Genomic DNA, 22,413 nt, shown 5'->3' with positions numbered 1-22,413 from the left:
TCCTCCATTGACTAGTTTGACTACTCTCTATCCTTAGCTGCTGACCCTAAAAATGTAAATAAACTCTATTAGTCAATAACTCAGTGTCAGTCTTTTTTAATCATGGTGTAGTTTCCCTCTAAACTGCAGCTTTTCATTGCCTTTGTTCCTATTAGCCAACCAATCAGTGCTTAATTTGCTGGTTGCAGGTTGGGCCTCCCAGTGTTCATTTTTGGGGACCTCCACTTACTTTTCCTCTTCAGACCTTGCCCCAGATCAATAAGGAGAAAAGCACAAAAAGAGGAAAGAAATGGAGAGAGAAAGACGGGAAAATGTTGGCAAAGGGGAATAAGCTGGGCTGAAAAAGAACCAATACAGGTTTATATAAAGAGGCAGGGGGACTGTATGATGGTGAACTACAGAGGCATGAGTTGGAATCAAGACTAAATACCCTTGTTTTTGGCATGGGCTTCTAAGCAAAAGTGTGGGATCTGGCACGTATTCTTTTACAAATTAAGCATTTCGACCTCTGCCCCCTATGCTAGTGTAAGTGTTGCCACCAAATGTTGTGCCATTCTGTAAGCATTATCATGTTTCTGTGTGCAGCGCTTTCAGTAGAATGCATTTTAGCCCTGGGTGAGGCTCCTATATCAATTTGTAGTTCTGTTTACATGAATAGATACTCAGATACAGAAGAACATATTGGAAAATTGAAATTGTAAAATGCATTGAATATATATATATACTACCTACTGGCCAGTAGGTAGTTTTAGGTAGGACCATGTTTCCATTTGAAAAGGGTTTTTTGAGTTGACTATATCTTTGGCGCCAGTTGACAAATCTTAATTAACATTTCCTCAAAAAGGTGTGCCAGTGATTGTAGTAGTGCATGGAAAGCTTTGGGCTCTATCCGCCAAGGGGGACTGAGTGAAGGGGGGGGGGGGGGGGGGGCAAAAAAGTGTGTTTCCCATGTTAATTCCCATAGGGATTTTAGACACGACTACCGCTGAACAGAATTACACCAAATTTGGCATAAAGCTATCTCTTGGTCCAGAAAGAGTGATTTTTTTTATTTGGTGTAAATCCATCCAATACTTTTAAAGTTATTTAAAGAAATCCAAATTTGTATATTTGGGGATGCGAAGGCTCTGTGAACCCTCACGATCTTGTGCTGATATCTGATTGACTGCCAACACTTCTACAAGCAGCCACAAAATGTTAAAAAAATAAAAAGGGGCAGGGTAGGAATGCCCTGACCCCCTAGCTCTGGTCCTAGGGTCACAGCGGGACCCTGCAAAGGCAGAAAAGCACTTTAAAAATATTTTGCTGCAAACCCGCAATGGAGTCACAAATCCACAGCAAACATAAAAAAATGTAGGTGGCCCCCCCTTCAAGGGAAATTTTATGCACCAGGGACCACCACCTTCCCGGGGCTACACAGGCAATTGGGGGAGGGGCGTATGGACCTCCCCCACAGGCCCTGGGGACAACTACCTCTCTGTGGCTTTTTTAAATAAGGAGGTCAACCGCACAGACCCCATGTCCTATAGATTTTAGAAGCCCCAGGGGCCACCACCTCCCCGGGGCAAAAGAAAACATATGGAGGGGGTCCGCACTGACCCCCTGCTCTGGGGACCGCCACCTCCCCAGGGCCAATTCCAACATTTAAACATGGAGGGGGGCCATGTGGCCCTTCTACCGGGCCATATACAGCCCTGGGGACCACCACCTCCCCAGGCCCAGCCCGTGCTGAACAAAGGAGGGGGGATGCACAGCCCATCTCCTCGAGCCATATATGGCCATGGCGACCATCACCCCCCAGGTCCGGCTCCTGCTATCTCCCAAGGTGCCCAACCTCAGGAGATAGCTGTTTGCCCTTGCTTGGCTGGAGCTATGACAGCTACCGCCAAGCAAAAGCAAACATTAACTCGGCTTCCAGCAAGCGGGAGCTGTCAAACCACTTCCGCTTGCTGGAAGCAGATTTGTTTTCATCTCTCTCCTTGCCCGCAGATATGCATTGGCATTGAGGCTGCCCTGTGGTCCCCAGCATGCACACCGGGTGCCCTGGGTGGGACCGTGGTGCCCATGGAAATATGGGCAGGCCGTGGGGAATGGGGTCCCCTGGGTCTAAAATTGGCCCGGGATAGGTAGCTGCGCAGTTCCCCTCCCCTCCATTGAATGAGGACCGGGCCCTGGGGCATAGGGTGTCCATGGCCAAAATCGGCCTGGGAGCAGCCCCCCTCCCCCATTCAATTTCACCCGGGCCCCAGGCAATGGGGTCCCTGGTGCCGAAATCAGCACAGGGAGGTGGCGGAATGGTCCCCCTCCCTCATTGAATTAGGGTCAGGCCCCAGGGATGGGGTCCCAGTGTCCAAAATTGGTCCAGGGAGCGGCCTCCCGGCCCCGTTCAATCTTGGTCAGGGAATGGGGTCCCTGGTGTCAAAATCGGCCTGGGGAGAGGGGCCGTGCGGTCCACTCCATTTTTGTTAGTAGTAAGCAAAAGTATTCCAACTTTTTCCACGTTGATGGACAGCTAAACAAAAGGCACTTCAGTACGTTTGCAGCCGATTTTGGTGACACATTATTGATGCAGAGGAATACAAGGACATCCCCACCAAACATAGAAGCTCGTACTTCATTTAGTTAAGGGAGAGTACCCCTGAATGGTGGAGATTAACCACTTTCTAGTCACGTCGTCTTCTCTTGCCGAAGATTCACATTATCACGTATTTATGAATGAAGACACTTGAGGAACAATCACAGTATCAAAACTCACATGCACACAAGTCCACTGGATACATTACCCCGTGGTCCTTTACGCAGCTATAGTGCAGAATATGCATGAGGCATTTACTCAACGAGGTAGCACTTTCTAATTAACCAGATGAAAGTACTCCAGTTGGGTCGATGATTTCGGCAAAACTGGGGACTCTTCTTCACAGAAATTAAACTTCAACGGGAAGCACTTCCAAATATAAACATAACAGGTGCCCCAGTTGAAGCTCCACTTCTGTAAAGCACAAACGTTCATAACTTGGGCTTTGTGAAGGCAAATCAAATGTGTTTCCTCTCGTATTGCACATTGAAAACAATATGAAATCCTTAATGGAGGTGAATGCATTGTTGATTTAATGGAGTGCAATCTGACCTGTAGTGTCTGTGATGAGTGGTTTCTTTCTTGTCATCGCCTGACAAGAGCAGAGTCCATGGTTTTCGCTTTTAAATACCCTAAATATGCAAATGCCCAAAATCCATAGTGCCACTCACACACCTACTCACAGACACACACAGGCACTCATACACCCCTTCACAGATTCACACATCCACTCCCACACCCGCTCAGACCCATAGTGCCACTGACAGACCCACAAAGGCACTCACCCACCCACTCACAGACCCACACAGGCACTCACACACCCACTCACAGACCCATACAGCTACTCACAGTTCCACACACATACTCATGCAGCCACTCATACACCCACTCACCAACCTATACAGCTACTCACACACCCATTATCAAAGTTTACAGGTTAGAGATAAGAAATAAAAAAAAAATGTAACTTAGAAATTCACTTAAGAAACAAAGGTTACAGGAATGTTATAGTTAGGAAATAGAATTTAAAAACCTTTGAAATTCACTGAAAAAAACAAAGGTTACAGGGACGTTATATAGGCTCAGATATCACTTGTACAAAACCATAGAAAATTCAGCAGTTATAGTTACCTGAGCTAACTATAACTTATGCCCCCACAATGCACTGCTTATGACCTCACATATTACATCACTCATGACATGGTCTGTCACATCACTGATTACATCTCAAATGACATCGCTGATGACATCATCCAGTGTTTGTGAGAATTTTTTCATACAAATGTTAAATTAGTAAACTGTTTGTACTATTAATGAGAGACAGTATTTGTGACACATATTATGTGAATGGCTGTGTGACTGTGTGTATCCATGTATGAGTAGGTTTTTGTCTGAGTGGCTCTATGAGTGTGTGAGTGGTTGTATGGGTGAATGAGTGACTGTGTTGGTGTGTGAGTGGCTGTATGGGTGAGTGAGGGTCTGTGTGTGGGTGGGTCCATAAGTGTTGTATGGGTGAGTGAGTGGGTGTGTGAGTGAGTAAATCTGAGAGTGGGTGTATGGGTGAGTGTGTGCTTGTGTTAGTGACTGTATAGGTGAGTGACACCATGTGTTAGAATATGTATGAGTAAGTGAGTGGGTGTGTGAGTGTCATGTGCGGTTTTGTTAGTCAGGCAGCAAGTCTTGAATTTAACTTTGGCTAAAATAAATGGCTAGGGTATGCTTTTCAGCGTAAGAGAGCTAAGGTCATATATTTGTGTACAATAATATGTGTGAACCTTCGGCGTAGACATGACCATGGAGAACAAAGTAAATGGCATTTGGTTAATTCAACTTCACACCTTTAGTTATTTTTTAAATATATATTTCATTTTGAAAGGAACGCTGATAACATATGGATGTTCGTATACAACCCCCAATGTCTGTGCCTACTCATTCATGTGACTTGCGTGGCTTTACATACTATATTATGAGTTTGCACAGTACGTACTAGGCTGTGCTTTAATGGGGAGTCGCTCTATTTATTAGAAGATTTGCTTGACATAAATATTTAGCACTATTAATAATGTGCAGTAGAATTTAATTTAATTCTGCATGAATGCATTTTCTCTGTTAACAGATCATACTAATTTATAGATGGCGCTTGCCCCTGAACAATGATAAAATGGAAGGTGCTGTGTCTGCATTAGAAAGGCAGAGCAACAAGGAGTTATATTAAAATAATAGCTGATTTCAAATAACAAACTACCCTGTCATCTTTTAGCTAACTATCCCAGACATTACGGCACAACAGCAGGCAATAATGCTAACAGAAAAGGAGAAATAGAAAGAGTAATAGAAACAAACATCTAATAGAAAAACTGACTCACAGTACAAATACTGACACAAAAACGCATTTAAAGACACACTAATAGAAAAAACAATTAAAAAACTCAGAAAATACACAGTAAGTGTCAAAACACTAGCAGGAAAAATATTGCACATAATACAGCTGTTATCCTCTAAATTTCACTATTTGCATAGTTAGCCATTTCTAAAATATTCCTTCTTTCTCTTTTACAAATATCTTTAGCAAGTTCTGTTTTTGTATGGGTTTATTTGCCTTGCTTCACGTGTCAGAGAGTCATTTGTGACAAGATACACTATTCCTCCCTCCCTCTTGTATATACAAAACCTCAATCACTTGGGTTTTACTGACAATGTACATACCTAATTGTGCCTTTCACAATTGTGTTTAGCACACTCTGATAATTGTGTGCAACTTGGAATTCACTCTTTCAACTTAATTTTCAAAATAGTGATACCTCGAAGTAAGATTCATCGTTTCCATATTTTCAGTTTAGGTGTTCGGATCTGAAGACTCAAGATATGAGTACATATATTTTTGCATGCAAATTCTAAAAATGTCAAAATGTCCATATCAGTTAATGTTGCCATTTTCAAGTAGAATGACCTTTCAGACAAATTACTGTAACTCTTTTCTTTTTTGGCGACAACCTTAAACTGGCTTGATTTTTCCTCCCCCCCCCCCCCCCCACACTTTTCTTATAATCTGAAAGCTCACTGTCGAAGCCGAGTTTTTCTGTATTGTTAGTTTAGGCATATTCACACTTGTAGGTATTATTATGAAGGTGTGTGACATTTTTCTGGTGCAATTAACGAAGAAAGTGTCAAAGGGTATATTTCCTGCTGTACTGTTTCTAATTTTCATATACATTTTTGCCCTTTAGACCACTGCTGAACTGAACACGACCACAGGCTCTGTGCTGCAGTTTTCCATAGGTAAGTGCCCATTATCCATAGATTTCCAACATGTACAGTCTGCTTCTTTCTAGACCATTTTCTGCTTGAGTTGTTTCATGTGAATTCTTATAGTATTTTTGGCATACTTAAAAAAAATTAAATATCTGTTCATTAGTTTTCTCCATTCTACTTACGGGGTGAAGACAGCGCTGCTGCCTATTGAACTGAGATTATTGATCAGGCAGCGATGGATGTGTTTGGCAGGTGCACTCACACAGTGATTACTCCAAAGGGGAACACTTTAATTTAGAGCTTACATTGATCCATTTACGAAACTGCAGAGCTGATTTGGTGCTGAAACGCTAATTTTTCCCCAGGGAAGCAAATAAATTTGAACAGCTGAATCAGCAATTTGACCATCATGCTGGTTTGATTGAATGGCTCAAGCTGGTTCAGAACTATTTAAAAATATACTTCCTTAAAATCTGCTGTTATTTTACAACTTTCGAGTATCCTGGTGTATTATTGTAGCAGGGTGGTATATTTGATAGAAATTCGATTATTTTGTCAGAAAATGCATGCAATTACCATACTTAGGGTGTTGGCCTATGTGTGATTTTAGTCTTTGGGTCTAGTCTTGAAAGTTCTTTGTAAGTCCTTTCTGTGCTGGTGATGGGCTGCAAAAGTGATTCCATGCTGCCTGAATATAACAGAATACACCACGAGCAGTGACTCACTGCCGGTGGGAGCTATTTTCAATAGAAAGTGTCCCAACCAAAAGTAGTCCTAGGACGAGCTTCTAATGGCAGCACAATCTGGCGCAAAGTTGTGTTCTGTAACGCCTCACATCGTGACTCAGCCATTTGTGTGTGGGTGCTGCTGATCCTGCAGCCCACATTGGGAGAAAGGAATTGCAGGAGGGCACGCTGACAGCCATTTACTGGATAGTATGAGATCTGTGGTTTTAAGAGAGGCATTGTCTGCTAATGTACTGCCCACACCTACAGAGCAAGATGGCCATTTGTGATCTGTTGGAGCATACGACCACATGCTGGGATGTGCTAGGATGTTCCCACTCTGCTCCAATGACAGTCTCTTGTACAATGGAGCTGTGTGTCTGTTTGCGCTCAAGATAAGCATCTTTAGGTCTCCGTCTCTAGACGGCGCGCATGCGCTGTCTCGAACCGAAACATTCTGTATCTGACACTGTTGAGTTTTATCACGCCCCTTGCACGCCCTCTCTTTTAATTGGTGCTTTTGTTAGTCTTTTAAACTTTGTGTTTTTTGGGTGGTGAAACTGTGCCATTTGTCCCACCTTTGTTCTTTTTGTTTCCACCCAGGGTGACTGGCCCTTTCACATGTGGTTTTACTCCTCTGTGCATTTATGTTGTTTTTGCCGGACTCCTTTGTTAGTTTGGCTTGCAAGGGGATTTTGGAAGATGTGTTTTAGGGATTGTGAATGAACTGTAAGCATGTGCAGGCTCTACCAAAAATACATGCTATGATCCCAAGACCGCCTAGAAGTGTTCAGCTGACATGGGAAAGGAGGTATCTGTTTGGATCGTACACATCAGGATGCAGATGATTATAAACATCGTTCCGCAAACAGTTTTAAAAATAGATATCCCCGTGTAACTGACAAATGCTCACTCTCCTTCGTACCTTCATTGGGAATGGGGTATTGAGACGAAACAAAACCATTTGTGAACTTTTGATACGTTTATTTTCGGATAATAAATTTCAGTTTATTTTTTTGCAAAGGGTTATTTAAATTATTAGTGCGCATGTAAGCTTGTTATAAGGGTTATACAAAAAGCGCCTTGTTTATAATAGTTCTCAGTTTACGCTTTCACTGCCGGAGACTTTGTTCCTTCTGAACGGGAAGGCAGGAGCTCCCAACAGTGCAGCACAATCTGTTCGCTTCACAGGAGCCTGCTGCACCTACAGGGAGAGTGTAAAACATGACCCATTTGGCTAACGTGGCACCGAGGCTGCAACTCATAATATTTTCCACTATTTATCAAGGATGGGTTTGGAGCCATAATAGATCTGTGCTATAAATAATTGGTTCATTTAACCAATCATAATAGTTGTGTGAGATGCATAAAAACCGCAGAGGATTCAAGTTCATCCTAATGCTTTAACCGCTGTGCACCACTCATTTTAGAATATGAATTTCTCAATCACACAAGAAATAATAGTGGTTTAGGGTCTAAGGGACTGATTCTTAAAGATGTTGGAAACCTTAGCTGATCTTGGATGCACACAAATCTCATTCGACTTACGCCACATAAATGACTTGTGCATACCTGCAAACTCCCACATTTTGTAGCCAAAATGGCTATATTTTACTTGTCATATAAAATACAACAGAAATAGCCTGCCCAAACGCACTAGCAAAGTGGAATATCTCACCTTTATCTGGGATAATCATTCCACGTACTTGACCAAGCTAATCGTATAAACTCAATACTTGCTTTTGGTGTGTTGGATGAGAGAAGAATGAGTTTGAGTGATTGTGGATACAAATGGATGATGATTGTTTGGTACATGAAGGGGGATGTGAGATATAAATTCGAGTCTTCTCTTGTTATTTAAGGTTGTATTGGAAAAAAAGAAAAATACAAATAAGAATCTGCTTAATTTCAGATTGACACTGTATGTATATGAAACTTGAATTATATTTTTTGATATATTTGTATTAAATGTATTTAAATTTGTATTGATGTATGGAGTTTATATAATTAGCTTGGTCAAGTATGGGGAATGATTATCCCAGATAAAGGTGAGATATTCCACTTTGTTAGTGCGTTTGGGCAGGGTAGTTCTTTTGTATTTTATATGGTCCCTTTCCCTGGTTCCCGCCCATAAAGTACCTCAGGGTCTCTCTTCTATTTTGTATTAAGATTTATTTTACTTGTCTCCCATTTGAAATTACCTCTTATTTAATGTATGACAAGTAGTTAAATGCACTCCCCGATTGCTTTTTTAAAACCTCCCTCTTTCCAATTGTAAAATCTTGGCATGTATGTGTTGTGCATTGTGTCAACGACGACCTGAATACTTTTACTCAGAGCTGAACTGATAAAAAGCACTGGCAAAGCCAATAGGTCTTGACAATCCAAGAGATGCAGACGTTGGCAATGTTAATGCATTTGTGTATCAATAAAAACAGGCCCAGAGCTGTACACAAATGAATTTACATTGTCCATGCCTATAGCTCTCAGATTGTCGAGACCTGTTGGCTTTGCCAATGCTTGTTTTAATGTATTTGTTTAAAAATAAATTGTCTCTTCAGCTTGCTTTCATAATATACCAGATACCTTGTTTAAGATGGTTAGCATTATCTGAGGCCTCTCATCTGTTCTTTTGAGAAAACAATGGTTCTCAGTGGCGGCTGCTCCCAGGGAGCACGTTTTGATGTTCCATGGGGAGCACCGGTAAGACAACGCGCAAAAGGGGAGTGCAGGGTGTTATGCAATTGTGGAAATTTGTTGTTTGCCTCAAGAGAACACGGGATGTTGTCCTTTGTGGGACAGCAGGAGCTACACTGGGAGTACTGACAGCCAGGAGCACAGTGTGATGGGTAGCAGGGGCACCAGATGGAGTACAGGGTGGGGAGGGGCGCATGGGGGGCACAGCAAGGGCACAGGCTGATGTACACTGAGGGAACACATGGTAATGTGCCTCAATGGACTTGTAGATGATGTGCCTCTGGAAAGTAATAAATGATGTGCCTGAGGGGAGCCCTGGTTAAAGTGCCACTCCACTGTACAGTCCCTGATAACGTGCCATAGGGGAGCACTTGGCGATGTGTCTCAGGGAAGCATTGAGTGATGTGTCTCAGTGAAGCATTGAGTGGTGTGTCTCAGTGAAGCATTGAGTGATGTGTCTAAGGGAAGCATTGAGTGATGTGTCTCAGTGAAGCATTGAGTGATGTGTCTCAGGGAAGCATTGAGTGATGTGTCTCAGTGAAGCATTGAGTGGTGTGTCTCAGTGAAGCATTGAGTGATGTGTCTAAGGGAAGCATTGAGTGATGTGTCTCAGTGAAGCATTGAGTGATGTGTCTCAGGGAAGCATTGAGTGATGTGTCTCAGTGAAGCATTGAGTGATGTGTCTCAGGGAAGCACCCTGCTGCTTGCCTTCACGAACAGGATTTTTCTTAACCCCTTCAGTGCCCGCCCCTTTCCCCGCCCAGTGCCGGCCGTTGCATTAGCGGGCGGGGTCTATGACGAGCTGGACTCGTCATGGGCACAGCGCCACCGCGGCCCATGACGAGTCCAGCTCGTCATGGGCACTGAAGGGGTTAAAGTCACCTTTGCTCCTTAAAGCAACTGTTGCGCCTTAAAAAAAAAGTTGCATTTGGAAATATTCTGGGAGAGCACGCAGTAGTCCTGTGAACCACTGCCTGCTCCCCCTTATGTCACCCTACACGATTCCCTTGGGGAAGCTCTCCAGCAGAGACAGAGTCCACTGTACCAATCTCTTACCACCTCCTTTGTGTAGCTCGTAAGTTTTCAATGGTTTACGACCACAATTGTAGTTGAAACCCATTGAGACATGCCATTCGGAATTGCTGTTTAGGAGAGGCGCCCGTTTCATGCCCCTTCCTCTTTGCGATTTCGAATGAGTTGGTAAACTCATTTCACAAGACTGAAATTATTTTCAGAGTCACAAAATGGAGTTAGTACATGAGCAAGAAAGCCATTTTGTGATCGTAAACCTTGTGATGTTATGAATGGCAGGATTTACAACCATAAAATGGCTTTGTGTATCTGGATTTAGGGACCCAGTGTACAAATCGCTGTTCACAAATCAGAAGGTGGAAATTGCTCACCAATTAGTTTGTGAATAGGGCTGCGCGTTGCAATGCAACCAATGCACTCATCAGTCGCATCACAAAATGTATGTTCTGGGGTAAAACACCTCCTGACTCAGGAGTATCAAACAGAAAGCATTTTATAAACCCCTGTGAATGGCTGCAGGTGCCAGGATGGAGGCCTGCAGTGGTCAGAAGACTCCATTCCTGCTTTTCCATTACATGCCTATAATTTTTTTTTTTAAGTAGCCCGTGCCCCTAAAAGGGGCAGATACTGATGAAAAAAAACAGTTCAGTGGGCTAAACATTCACTTATGACATCATGCGGGACGGCACACTAGAATGTTGAATCTGTGGCGGGCCATATTGGCATTTCATGTTTGCTGAGGTCAACACATTGAGTAGGAATAAATTGCAGAAGATTAACATCTGCTCTCTACTGCCCCGCCAAACAACAACTGCCATAGTGAGCTCTATTGAAAAACAAGGTAACATCCACAAAAAACGACTGATGATCCCAACTACCTTTACTCCCTCCTTGTACTCAGGCCATTCATTTGTGAGCTTGATTCACGTTCACAAGACGATCAGCCGTTCGCATGGGTTAGAACAGGTGGGGTTAGAAAGCACCATTTCGTGCACACTTTATCATATAAATTAGCCAGTTTTAAACACAGTATGCATCAAGGTGGGCTGTGTATGCCAGATCAGACTATCGTATTGTGGCCTTTGCTGGTTCAGGTGTAACCTCTAAGTATTATGTTTTGGTGTCATGCATGAGGCTCAATGGTGTGCTCCAAGGATGTTACCACAGCATCTAGCAGCATCTTATGCATAAAGTGGGATGTAAAAGGAGCATGAGGGATAGCATTTGTATGTAAAATAAGTGCAGAGGCCCAAGATGTTCTCAGGAGCCCAAGGTCAGTGCTGCCCAATGCCAGGATAGCATAATTCTAATGCCAGGAAGCCTTAAACTGACCTCATCCTTCTCCCATCTACATCCTACCTTCTCTCCCTCCTTATCCTAATCTGCAAGGTACTCTTTCATCCATGCATTCTCTCTTCACCGTTTCCTATTTTTCTCTTCCACCTTTCTTCCTTGCTTTTCTGCCTTTCTCTGGCTCGCTTCGGGCCAATGTCTGGTGAAGAATTGTAAATCCCAGAAAAAAAAATGTATGTGTCATGCCTATTACCTGCAACCACTTTGACAAATTAAGAACTGAGTTTGCTGTTGATGAAAAAAACTTAATTTCTTTGAACACCAGACTAACGCAAAAAGCAGCCAAAAAAACACAAAGAATAGAGTACAAGAGCACTCTAGATTTGGGTAACAGCAGGCATACCTGGGGCTTATACCAAGTACTAAATCAAGTTTACGAAATGTTAATCAAATCGTGCCATAATTATCTGAAGTTCCTGAGAAATGCAAAATGATCAGCCTCAGAGTGTAGCAGGATGACATTGTCATATGGGTTTCCTAGAGTGCCTTGGCATAGAATCTCAGTGAAAGGGGCCCTCAAGAACCATAAGAACAGTTAACGATAGCTGGTCGTGCCCATAACTAATCCAGGCTCAACCCCTACCTAAACCCCATCAGGAAAGCTGAGAAACCCTCCAAGGATGTTTGTACGAACACAGCCCAGATACCATGTTTGAGATGGTTAGCGTTATCTGAGGCCTCTCATCTGTCCTTTTGAGAAAACAATGGTTCTCAGTGGCGGCTGCTCCCAGGAAGCAGGAATGGGGTGGGGAGGAGAGAAGAGGGAAGAGGGGGGTTAAAAAAAAGATAACCTACCTGCCGGCCGGCCGGCTAGCCAGACACCGCCTCTCCTCCGTCCTCTTCATCCTCTTCCTAGCTTCTGTGCCAGCAGGAAGCACCCAGGCTCCCCTAAGCCAATCACAACGCCGAAATGCAGCGTTGTGATTGGTCTGAGGGCTGTGTTTCGGCGCTCAGACAGGGATTGGGAGCCTGGGCATGTTAGGGTGGAGAACATGCAAAGTGCGCATGATTGTTTGGTTGGCCCGGGATGGCCGGCCAAACAGTCGTACGCACTAACAGTGTGCCCACCACTCTTCCCCCTTGTGTTGCTCAGCCCTGCAAAACTGCCTCAGCATGGAAATATAAAATGATCATAACCTTGCCTTATTATCATTTTATTTTTCCTTTTTTGCAGTGATGAAAGGCATGGGGCGACGCTTCTCCTCCTTAGTGGAGGAGCCGCCCCAAATGGTTCTATCAACTTATTTTAACAAACACAGCTTACTTATATGTTATAAACAATAGAGCAATCACTATTTTTAATCCTCCAATCAAGCATTTAGTGTATTCCATAAACACAACTCAAGCATGAAAACACATAAGTGACACGTTTAAAGACGAAGAGCCAATGGTAACCTTAAGCCTTAACGTAAGCAATTGGCATAATAGGTTTCAGTATAGTAAATCCTTTGTTGTAACCTGTGTCTAAGTTTCAGCCCTGGTGAGTGACTCAGTGGGCCATCATCAGGACAGGGGTTTAATTAAAAAGCGTCTAAGAAGGATGATGTGAAAAAAATGCTGTGATTGAAGAAATGCAGGGGAACAGTTAACAAGATCAGGGCAAAATAATTCTCAAGAGAACATCCTTGTAGTAATACAATCAAGCGCACAGATAATATCCCTAGTTGTACTAAATGTTCTTTTGTTTTTTGTTGGATGTAGCTGGAGTATAATCAGACAGAGACGTTTGTTGGAAGAGCTTTCTTTAATAGCATGATCCGAATATTAAAATTAATGTATGGGTTTCTGCTTCAGAAATGGCATATTGACTGGGTTTTTTGTACAAGGGCACTCACTCGTGATTGATTTCGGTGCTACTATTTCATGTCTCATGGGCATCCAAGCACTAACTTGAAAAGAAACATTTTTATACACCATGGATCAAATTACGTGAATTACACAGATGTGGCTAATTTGCAGAGAGTTCTCTTTAACAATTTAGTACATATTTATTTAAGTATTTATTTAGTTTTATGGTTTTATATAGCGTGGACGAGAACAAAGGGTGTCAGAGCACTTAAGATAAGAACAGTACCAGAAACATAAACACTGCAGTTTCATTACAACACGTTTTGCTAGGGCTTAGAGTTGCAATGTAAGCAGAACCAGGTTTTATTTAGGTACTTCAAGTAGGAGCTACAAGGACCCAAGGTAATCAGTCAGATGCAGACGCCTAGACATATAGCCTACCCCTATGCTAGGCTTACCACCTTGGAGCCATTACCAGTCCTGATCAAGGGTCCAGCGGTGTTGGATCCTGTTTCTGATAGAGACCTGTAGCCGCCGATTCCATACTTTAGAATTATCCACAGGCTTCAGAATGTACTCGAAAATGTTTTTGTGAGCAGTACTGTTGCACGTCGGTAGGTCGCGTTGCACAGCTACACGTGTCGGCAGCTGCCACACCGGAAGTGACATGACCGGTGCCTATATAGGCACCACCCCAGCATGCTGACTTTTGTCAAAGTCTGTTTTGGAGAGATCTTCTCCTGGTGTGGCCAGGATGTTGACTAGGAAGGCCGGCTCCAAGCCTGGTGGACCCTATCATCGACAGATATCGGTGACGGACCTGCACCTTGTTTGCCTCTGGTGCCTGGAGCGCAACCACGATGCGAAGACCCGCGCCAATTGCCCTGCCATGCACCCCAAGGCCTTGAGGAGCAGTCCCTCGAGCTCCTTGCCACTTGACATGCGATGCCTCAACAGTTTTCATCCTGGTCGAGAGGAAGGTCCCTGGATTGGTCGTGGAGCTTAAAATCCTCGTCGCACTCATGCTCGTCTGGCCATTCGGGTAAGTCCAACAAGAAGAAAAATAAGATGTCAAAGACGTCTTCGACTTCGCCCCGTCTATTGCAGTCTTCAGACAAGATAAGGGAGCATCCCCATTTGAGGTTGAGCGCTGCGGTTAAGCCTGCACCTTGCTGACTCCGGGGCTCCTAGAGTTTCCAGGAGTCGGAGCGACCACGCTCAACTTCGAGAGTTTTATGAGGCCATGCTCCTCATATTTGAGCAACCTGCTCTTGCTGTCACACATTTGGGCTCTGTGGGTTCGGGAGGGGCCCCTTTTGGTTCCCTGCTGGCAGGTCTGCCCACGGCGCCAGTCAGGCTCCTTGGATCCAGAGATGAATCCAGACTGGCACTGGTTGTACCTCATCCGGCACCAGTCTCGATTCCTACGCTCCAAGCGCCCCCTGCGCCCTCTGTAGTGCCATCCCCATTCTGATCCACGACTCCGACACAGAGCTGGAGGTGCGTCAACCGACGCCACTTCTGACGCTGGCTAGAGCCATGCCTTCCAAGCCGCAGCCTGAGCCCTAGTTTATGGTCTTACGGACATGCTTTAAACAGGAATCGATAGGAGAGGCTGAAGAAGACTGCAGTGTTCTGGAGGGACAATGCCGTATAAATCTCACCCTTGCTGAAGCCTAGTCTGTCTTGGACCCGGGAGACTGGATGGTGGTGTTGGACTTTCAGGATGGATATTTCCATATTCCTGCCCTGCCTGCCTCAGGCGTTACCTGCGGTTCACAGTGGGCAATGAGCACTTTCAGTTTACCGTGCTTTCTTTTGGCCTTACCAGCACCCCTCGGGTGCTCACCAAGGTGATGGCGGTGGTTGCAGCTCCTCTGTGGAGATCAAGGGTGCCAGTCTTCTCCTGTCTCGACTACTGGCTGGTGAAGGTAGGCTCGCCTCAGGCTGTCACCTCCCACCCCCAGACTATGGCAGACCTTCTCCATTTGTTGGGGTTCACTATCAACGTGCCAAAGTCACATCTGACTCCTTCGCAGATGCTCCCTTACATTACAGCTGTTCTGGACACAATGCAGTTTCAGGCCTCTCCTCCTGAAAGGTGAGGCCAGGATATTTAAGATGTGATACTGATGTTTCAGCCTCTATCCTGTATTTTGGTTGGATTAACTCTGAGGCTGCTGGGACTCATGACCTCTTGCTTCTTGCTTGTAACACATGCCCGCTTGCATATGTGGGCTTTGCAGTGGGACCTCAAGTGCCGGTGGATGCAGCATCAGGGAAATCTCTGCGCCATGGTCCAGATCTTGGAGGGATCTGCTAGAGATCTACAGTGGTGGTTAACAAACCGTGATTGGGTCAGCGGCAGACCTCTTTCCCTTCCCCAACCAGATCTCACAGTAGTGACAGATGTGTGGGTTGGAGCGGCCATCTGGGAGAGATGGAGTTCAGGGGTCACTGGTCTCCGATGGAATCCAGACTCCACATCAACCTTCTGGCACGCCAGGTAGTCTGGCTGGCATTGAAAGCCTTTTTACCCTCCATCAAGGGAAGGCTAGTACAGGTGTTAGCAGACACCACCACCCCATTGCCATGTGGTACTGCATGAAACAGGACGGGGTGGCGTTGTGGACCCTTTGTCAAGAGACCCTGCGTCTCTGGACATGGCTAGAATGTGAGGGCATTTCTCTGGTGGTTCAACTCCTGGTGGGCCTTCTAAACGCCAGGACAGACAAAACTCAGCCGAAGATGCCTAGCAGATTATTAATGGTGTCTCCAGCCGGAGATGGTTCAAGGTCTCTTTCAGCAGTGGGGAGAGCCTTAATTAGACCTGTTTGCCATCGACGAGAACACGCCATGCCAGCAGTTCTGTGCACTGGAGTTTCCAAGGCGGCTCTTGCTCGGAGACGCCTTTCATCTCAAGTGGAGCTCAGGCCTCCTGTATGCCTTTCCACCCATACTACGCCTGCCCAGATTTCTCAAGAGGTTCAGGAATTACCAAGCGAAATTCATCCTTGTAACTCTTGACTGGGCTCAGAGAGTTTGGTATCCTGAGCTGTTGAGCATGGCCTTCGGTCCTCTGATCAGGTTGCCCCTTCTGGATGATCTTCGGTTGCAGCAGTAGGGGAGGGTTTTCCACCCAAACCTGTCAACGCTCCACCTTCATGCAAGGAAGTTGAGTGTCAACAGTTGACAGCTACGACGTTTTGCCCGAAGTCAGTGATTCTGTTTTTCCAGCCAGGCATCCCTCCACCAAAACGCTATACGCCTGCTGTTGGGACACCTTTGTGGCATGGTGTGCAGAGAAACAGGTTGACCCTCATTCTGCTCCCCTCTGTCAGGTCCTTCTCTTTATTCTTTCCCTTGCCCAGCAGGGCTCTTCTCTTTCCACCTTAAAAGGCTATCTTTCTGCTATCTCAGCCTTTCTGCAGTTGCCTGGCCAGCCATCTCGCTTCAAATCCACTATTCTACATAGCTTCTTGAAAGGTTTGCAACATATCTTTCTTCCTTCAACCATTCATCATGCCTTAGTGGGAACTCAATCTAGTCCTGACGTTCCCGATGTGCCCTTTGAGGCATTGCACAACTGTCCTCTCAGGTGCCTTGCCATCAAGAAGGCCTTCCTGTTGGCAATAATATCTGCCCTGAGGGTCAGCGTGCTTAAGGCTAGATAGAGTCTCAACCAGATAAGGCATTACTGAAGGTAAGTAACTTATTCATCAGCACAGATCTACGCAGTCTCTTTTTCATACCTGATGAAAGTTAATTATTTGCACATACGTTATTTCAGAAACAGGGCATAAAATTGAATATTCAGTATTTAAAAGATAACTGAAAAAGTTTGTTTTGTGGCCAATGCTGTTTTGTGGCAGCGAAAATCGTTAAGGTACATGCTTTTTATTTGGCACAGTAGTCATCAATTATTCGGCCTCTAGGTGCCACTAGGTGTCGCAAAGGCTGGCTATAGTCTGGTATGCCCCATGGAAGGTGAGCCCTTGGGTGCGGGGGGGGGAGTGATATTGAGGTGGTCAGGGCTCATTGTAGGCTAATGTTCCGAAGAGAAGATGCTCCTTTTGTGGGGGGGAGGACTTCTTGTGACCTAGTACCTTACCAATCCAAGTGTGGTCAGTCTATTTGGACTGGTGGCGGCTTGTCCAATTCAGATTGACCCAAACTGAGGGTGGGAAGTGAGTTTATGACCTTGTCCCCAACCCAGGTGCAAGTAACCAGTAAACCTGAAGATAGTCCCAGCAGTGAGCCCTCCACATATGGGAGGGGTTTTGTGACCTTTCACTGAACCCATTGGATCCACGTGTTTTGTCTTTCCATGGCACCCCGTCCAGTCTTCTACAAACGTGTGTTGGTGCATGTGTGCGTGATACTTCCATATTAGCTCCATCTGGATGTTGCGTTTTAGTGTGTGTTCGCCCCTTGGGTATATTTTCTGTCTCCATGCATGTTTGTTTTCGCTGTTTGCCTTTACTCAGCTGCACGTGCTCTCTTCTGCAGATCTTCTTTTGTTCCCTTCCTTTCCTTCGTGTTGGAACGTAGCACTTACAAATAGTATTTGTTCTACTGTAAAACACCACTGCCCGTCCTAAAAGAAACAGGAGGCTGTTCCAAAGTATGTGTTAGAGCTACAGTAATACATTCTGGTTGTTTTAAATGCGAGGGGTTATAGCCAGCTCTCCGCCGCACAAACCATTTATAGCACGAGGTTCAGCAGCAAAGGAAAAACAGAGCAGCCTGTACCCAGGGTGCTCTGCGGCTTCCCAACGTGATTTGTCCCCTACTGGTATAATGGATCGCTCGGAATCACATGCCATTATGGAATTAATTGTTTCAGCTAAAACGCGGGATTAAGGATAGCTCTTATACTAATCCTGCTCGCGGGGTAACCCTGGGAGACAGTCGTGCGAATGATTAACGTCCTGTGCATGTAAAATAAAACAGGGTGGCTTCTCCAAATTGCGTCATACCACAAACGGTTCCTTTCTGCGTATCTATTGGCCTGAAAGTCAAGTGTCCACAGGACACAAATGTTTATCGTACTGACATGGAAGAGGTGGCAAAATGCAACTTGGGACGCAAAATAAAGCTAGCAGCGGCCTTATTTTGATGGATGACGTGTGTCTGGCGCCACATTGTATATAGGAAGCATTGTCCCTCTCTGCTCCACGCCGCACTTTTAACTGTGCGCACTGGACGCAGGCCGAGACATGGCGTCCAGTTACAGTGATTCCTCTGTTCAGAGTGGACATGCACTTAGAACAGCACATTACTGAAAAGCAGAGTGGCTGTATGAAGTCAGACACCCAGACTCATTTTAAACAATGGCACAGATGCCCCTGGCTGCGAGAGCAATGCATTACTGAACCCACCTGCAAGGGGATACCTGGAGGGTCCATCTGGCCTTTATGCTTCCTACACAAGGATGCCCATGTGCATGTGCTGACTTTGAGCCACTTCTTTGTGGGGCGCAGTCAGCGTGCCTCTTACCAGACCTTTGCCTCTAAGGCCCAGATATGCGGTATGGTAAGGGCAGGCAGCAAACTGTTACCTCATTTGCATGGGGACGTCCTAATTTAAATGAGAAAACACCCCTATCTGAACGTGCCAATGCAACATGATCCATATTATATAAAGAGCCGAACAAGCATCTGCTGGTCCTTCTAGAATACCAAAGTGCTCCGGGAGGGAACAGCAGACACCTCCAGGGCACTCATAAGGTCGAGCATACTAGACAGCACAAGCTCTGCACCTACAAAAGGAGGTGGCGGCCATGTAAAAGTTTTGTTTTAAAAACGTTTGTCATGCTGTGAAGCATGGCTGAAAACCATTGAAAAAGCAATAGGTCACACAGGTGAGACTGATTGGTTTTACCAGTGTTTGTTGAATTATGGCACCTCTGTTTCTACAGCATTTGTCATCCTTTGATCGAAACTTCGTTCACTCATAATTTGGAATAATGCATCCCTATATTCAGCACACAAAATGGGCCAAGGAAAATGCAAAGATCTGCAGATAGAGACTCCCAGAGAGAAAATACACACGCAACAATATACCTGGGTCTAAAAGTTTAGAATCAACATTTAAGAGTTCAGCAGAAAGTCTATTTTTCTGACAAGTGAAAAAAGTTTTCTTTTTAAGGATGAAAACCCTGACCCACCATAAGGTGGCATGCTTCATCATAGGGTTCCTCCTCTCACTGCAGCAATAGTTGTGGTGTGGGCTACAACTCCTAAAATAGGAGGAGCTCTTGGTTGTTTTGTTTCATACCCTGTGCAAGTGAAACATGTGGGTGATATAAGCAGAGTGTAACAATGTGAAGAGAGTGAAATTAAAACTGAGGTTGATAAGACTACAACTTTATTCTTGTCTGTTAGGGACATGATTAAAAACAAGTAGAGTGAGAGTGATGCAGAGTAAAATGTATATATCCCTGGCTATGATTATTTGGTCAACATGTTTCTGCCCTGAAATTATCATTTAACAAGGTGTGGGGGAATTCATCAGGACCTAGGTCTATCAATCACTCTGCTATGAAGTGAAAATATGCTATGGTGTTCAAAAGAATACAATTGCTGTGATATAAATGGTGGTCACCAAAGAATAAAGAAAATCAGAACATCATGTAGTCAGCCAAATACAATGGCAACCAAAACATGTGCTTAAAGGTGTATACGTCTGAGCAGTGCACCCCACAAACAGCGTGAGAACCATGCTTCCTCATTCTGTGTGGGAACCAGAAAAAGTGTTGCAAATCTTTCAGCGAATACATAGGGCCCGAGTCACATAACTAACTTAAGACAACATCTTAAACTTACTACCATTTTGGTATTCACAGAAGGCACTTACTCATTTTGGTATGAGTAAATGGTAGTAAGTTTAGGATTTTGTCTTAAGTTAGTTCTGTGAATCGGGCCCTCTGTTCAGTTTATTCAATCCAATCAAAATATTTCCTTCATTAGGTACGTTGTTTTGCAACTGACAATGATATAGGTTTCTTGTTTGGTGGATGCTTTCTAGCTTGACACCCTGAGTTTCCTGCCAGGGTTAACCTTGAGAGGAGGCAATAAAACCCTACTACTGCGGATAAGGTCTGACTTTATTAATGTATTTACTGCTAGATTTGTGAGACTTTTTCTGGTTACCACGCACAATGAGTAAGCATGTTTCTCCATCCGCGGCCCATGAATGTAAGAGTGGTGGGGCCGGGTGGGGAGTGATTTCGATAGACGACAATGAGGGGAAATTAATTATTTATTTAATTTTCCTCGTGGTCGTCTGTTGAATCCCCCCCCTCCAACCCGGCCCCACCGCTCTTACCTGCATGGGCCACAGCTGTGTTTCTCCTGTTTTTTTAGGGTGCACTGCTCAAAAGGTATACACTGTAAGACACCTGTGTTGGTTCGCCAATGTACTTGGCTGCCTACATGATGTTCTGATCTATTATTATTTCTTCTGCAGGTATCTGAGAGGGGGATTTTCCTTGTTTTCTGGTGAGCACCGCTTGTATCACAATAATGTTATTCTTTTTAACACCATAGTATATGTGCACGTCATAGCAGAGTGATTCATAGACATGTTGCTTTTTCAATGGCTTTCAGCCATTCTTCACAGTATATTGTTGTGTGGCTCCCTATATTGACCTCATTCTTTTCTAACCTGAATGATTTTTTTAAATATATTTAAAAGTGTATATAAAATCCAGATATATTAATTATGGACCCCATGATCAGAATTATCTTGGTACATGTTCGTTATGTTGCCCAGGCTGCTGGTGGGTCTTACCTGCATCAGTAAGCATGTAGATGTCAGACGAGGACTCTCTGGGGAACCTGTTCAGCACAAACCAATAGAGCAAATGTCTGACCATGCACAGAGGTCGGGATGAGATGCATGCAAACTGCATTGATATTACCCGGGTTTAAAGTGTAGGGTGGCGCTCCCGGCACTGTAGGGTCAGCGGCAAGGGCAGGACTTTCGGGGCTTGGGTAAAATGATATTTGGTTTTAGGACGCTGTCTTTCCTTGAGTAATAAGACTTTTCATAGTCCAGGTCGTTGCATTTTCTCTGGAGCCATTTTGTGACTGTGCTGTGAGCTGCCTTCAGTGGTCTTAATACTGCACCGGCCCTGTGTGAAGGTGGTTGGTGAGTCTCCCGAACTTGCTTAAGTAGATATGCCAGTGCCTGCGAGTACCTACCGCAGCTGTTACACTCCGATATGGGAGCCCCGAGTGCAGAGACTCCCTCATGACTGCGGGCCTCCACCACAAGTGCAGTGGCCCTTTGTGAATCAGGGCCATAGTGTACTTCAAGTCGTTCCCAGGTAGCATTCCACCAAGCACTAGTGTTCAAATATTCCCCATGGTGGGAGGAAGGCAAATGAGAATCCAACATGAGCAAAGCTTCCTAAAGCAGCACCACAACTCTAAAGGAACTGAAGAGAGAGAAAACTGGATCTCATACGCTATCAGGCAAAAGACCAATATGATAAATTTGCATGCCTATAGGTTTTCATGGAGCCTACCCCTTCCTCTTTGTTACCACTGAGGACTTAGGCAGGCAGTGATGGTATGTTGGAATTCTTGCACACCTAATGTCACCGAAGTTGGTAGGGATTAGTGAGTCGTGAGCACTCCTGTGTAGCCACTGTGACACGATGAGAGCAGATCGCAAGTGGATACCAAGTTGGGTGGAGGATGAGCATAAGGGAGAGCAGAGCAAATGAGGCGGCCTTCCTGGATGGAAACATGGAGCGGTGCCAACGACCAACTTAAAATTCAACATTCAATGTTTTTTAAGGTCCATGGTTCTAAAAATTCTCGGCAGGCATTTCTGAGTTTGATGGCTTTGAATGCAGTGTGCCCTCTTGTAACACAAGGTAGGAATAAATTGCTCAGTCACAAATGAAGCACATTTCAAAATAATATCTGGCTGCAATATTGAAATGTGCACTTAGCCTTTACATTTCTAAGCAGGCATCTG

At 44.7% G+C, this 22,413-nt stretch overlaps 1 protein-coding gene across 1 annotated transcript in view; it reads left to right on the top strand.

Moving 5' to 3' along the window:
• RELN (reelin) overlaps window positions 1-22,413 on the top strand; it is a 1,440,257-nt gene that overhangs the window by 593,297 nt on the left and 824,547 nt on the right. Inside the window, exon 8 of the mRNA XM_085653954.1 lies at window positions 5,803-5,854. Within this exon, the coding sequence (XP_085510080.1) occupies window positions 5,803-5,854 (52 nt within the window). The remainder of the gene's footprint in view (window positions 1-5,802; window positions 5,855-22,413) is intronic.

This window comes from Triturus cristatus, chromosome 4_1, assembly GCF_964204655.1.
Source record: "Triturus cristatus chromosome 4_1, aTriCri1.1, whole genome shotgun sequence".
In the NCBI taxonomy this organism is placed as follows: Eukaryota; Metazoa; Chordata; class Amphibia; order Caudata; family Salamandridae; genus Triturus; species Triturus cristatus.
Note: the sequence above shows the minus strand (reverse complement) of the source record. Positions and strands in the feature narration are given on the sequence as shown.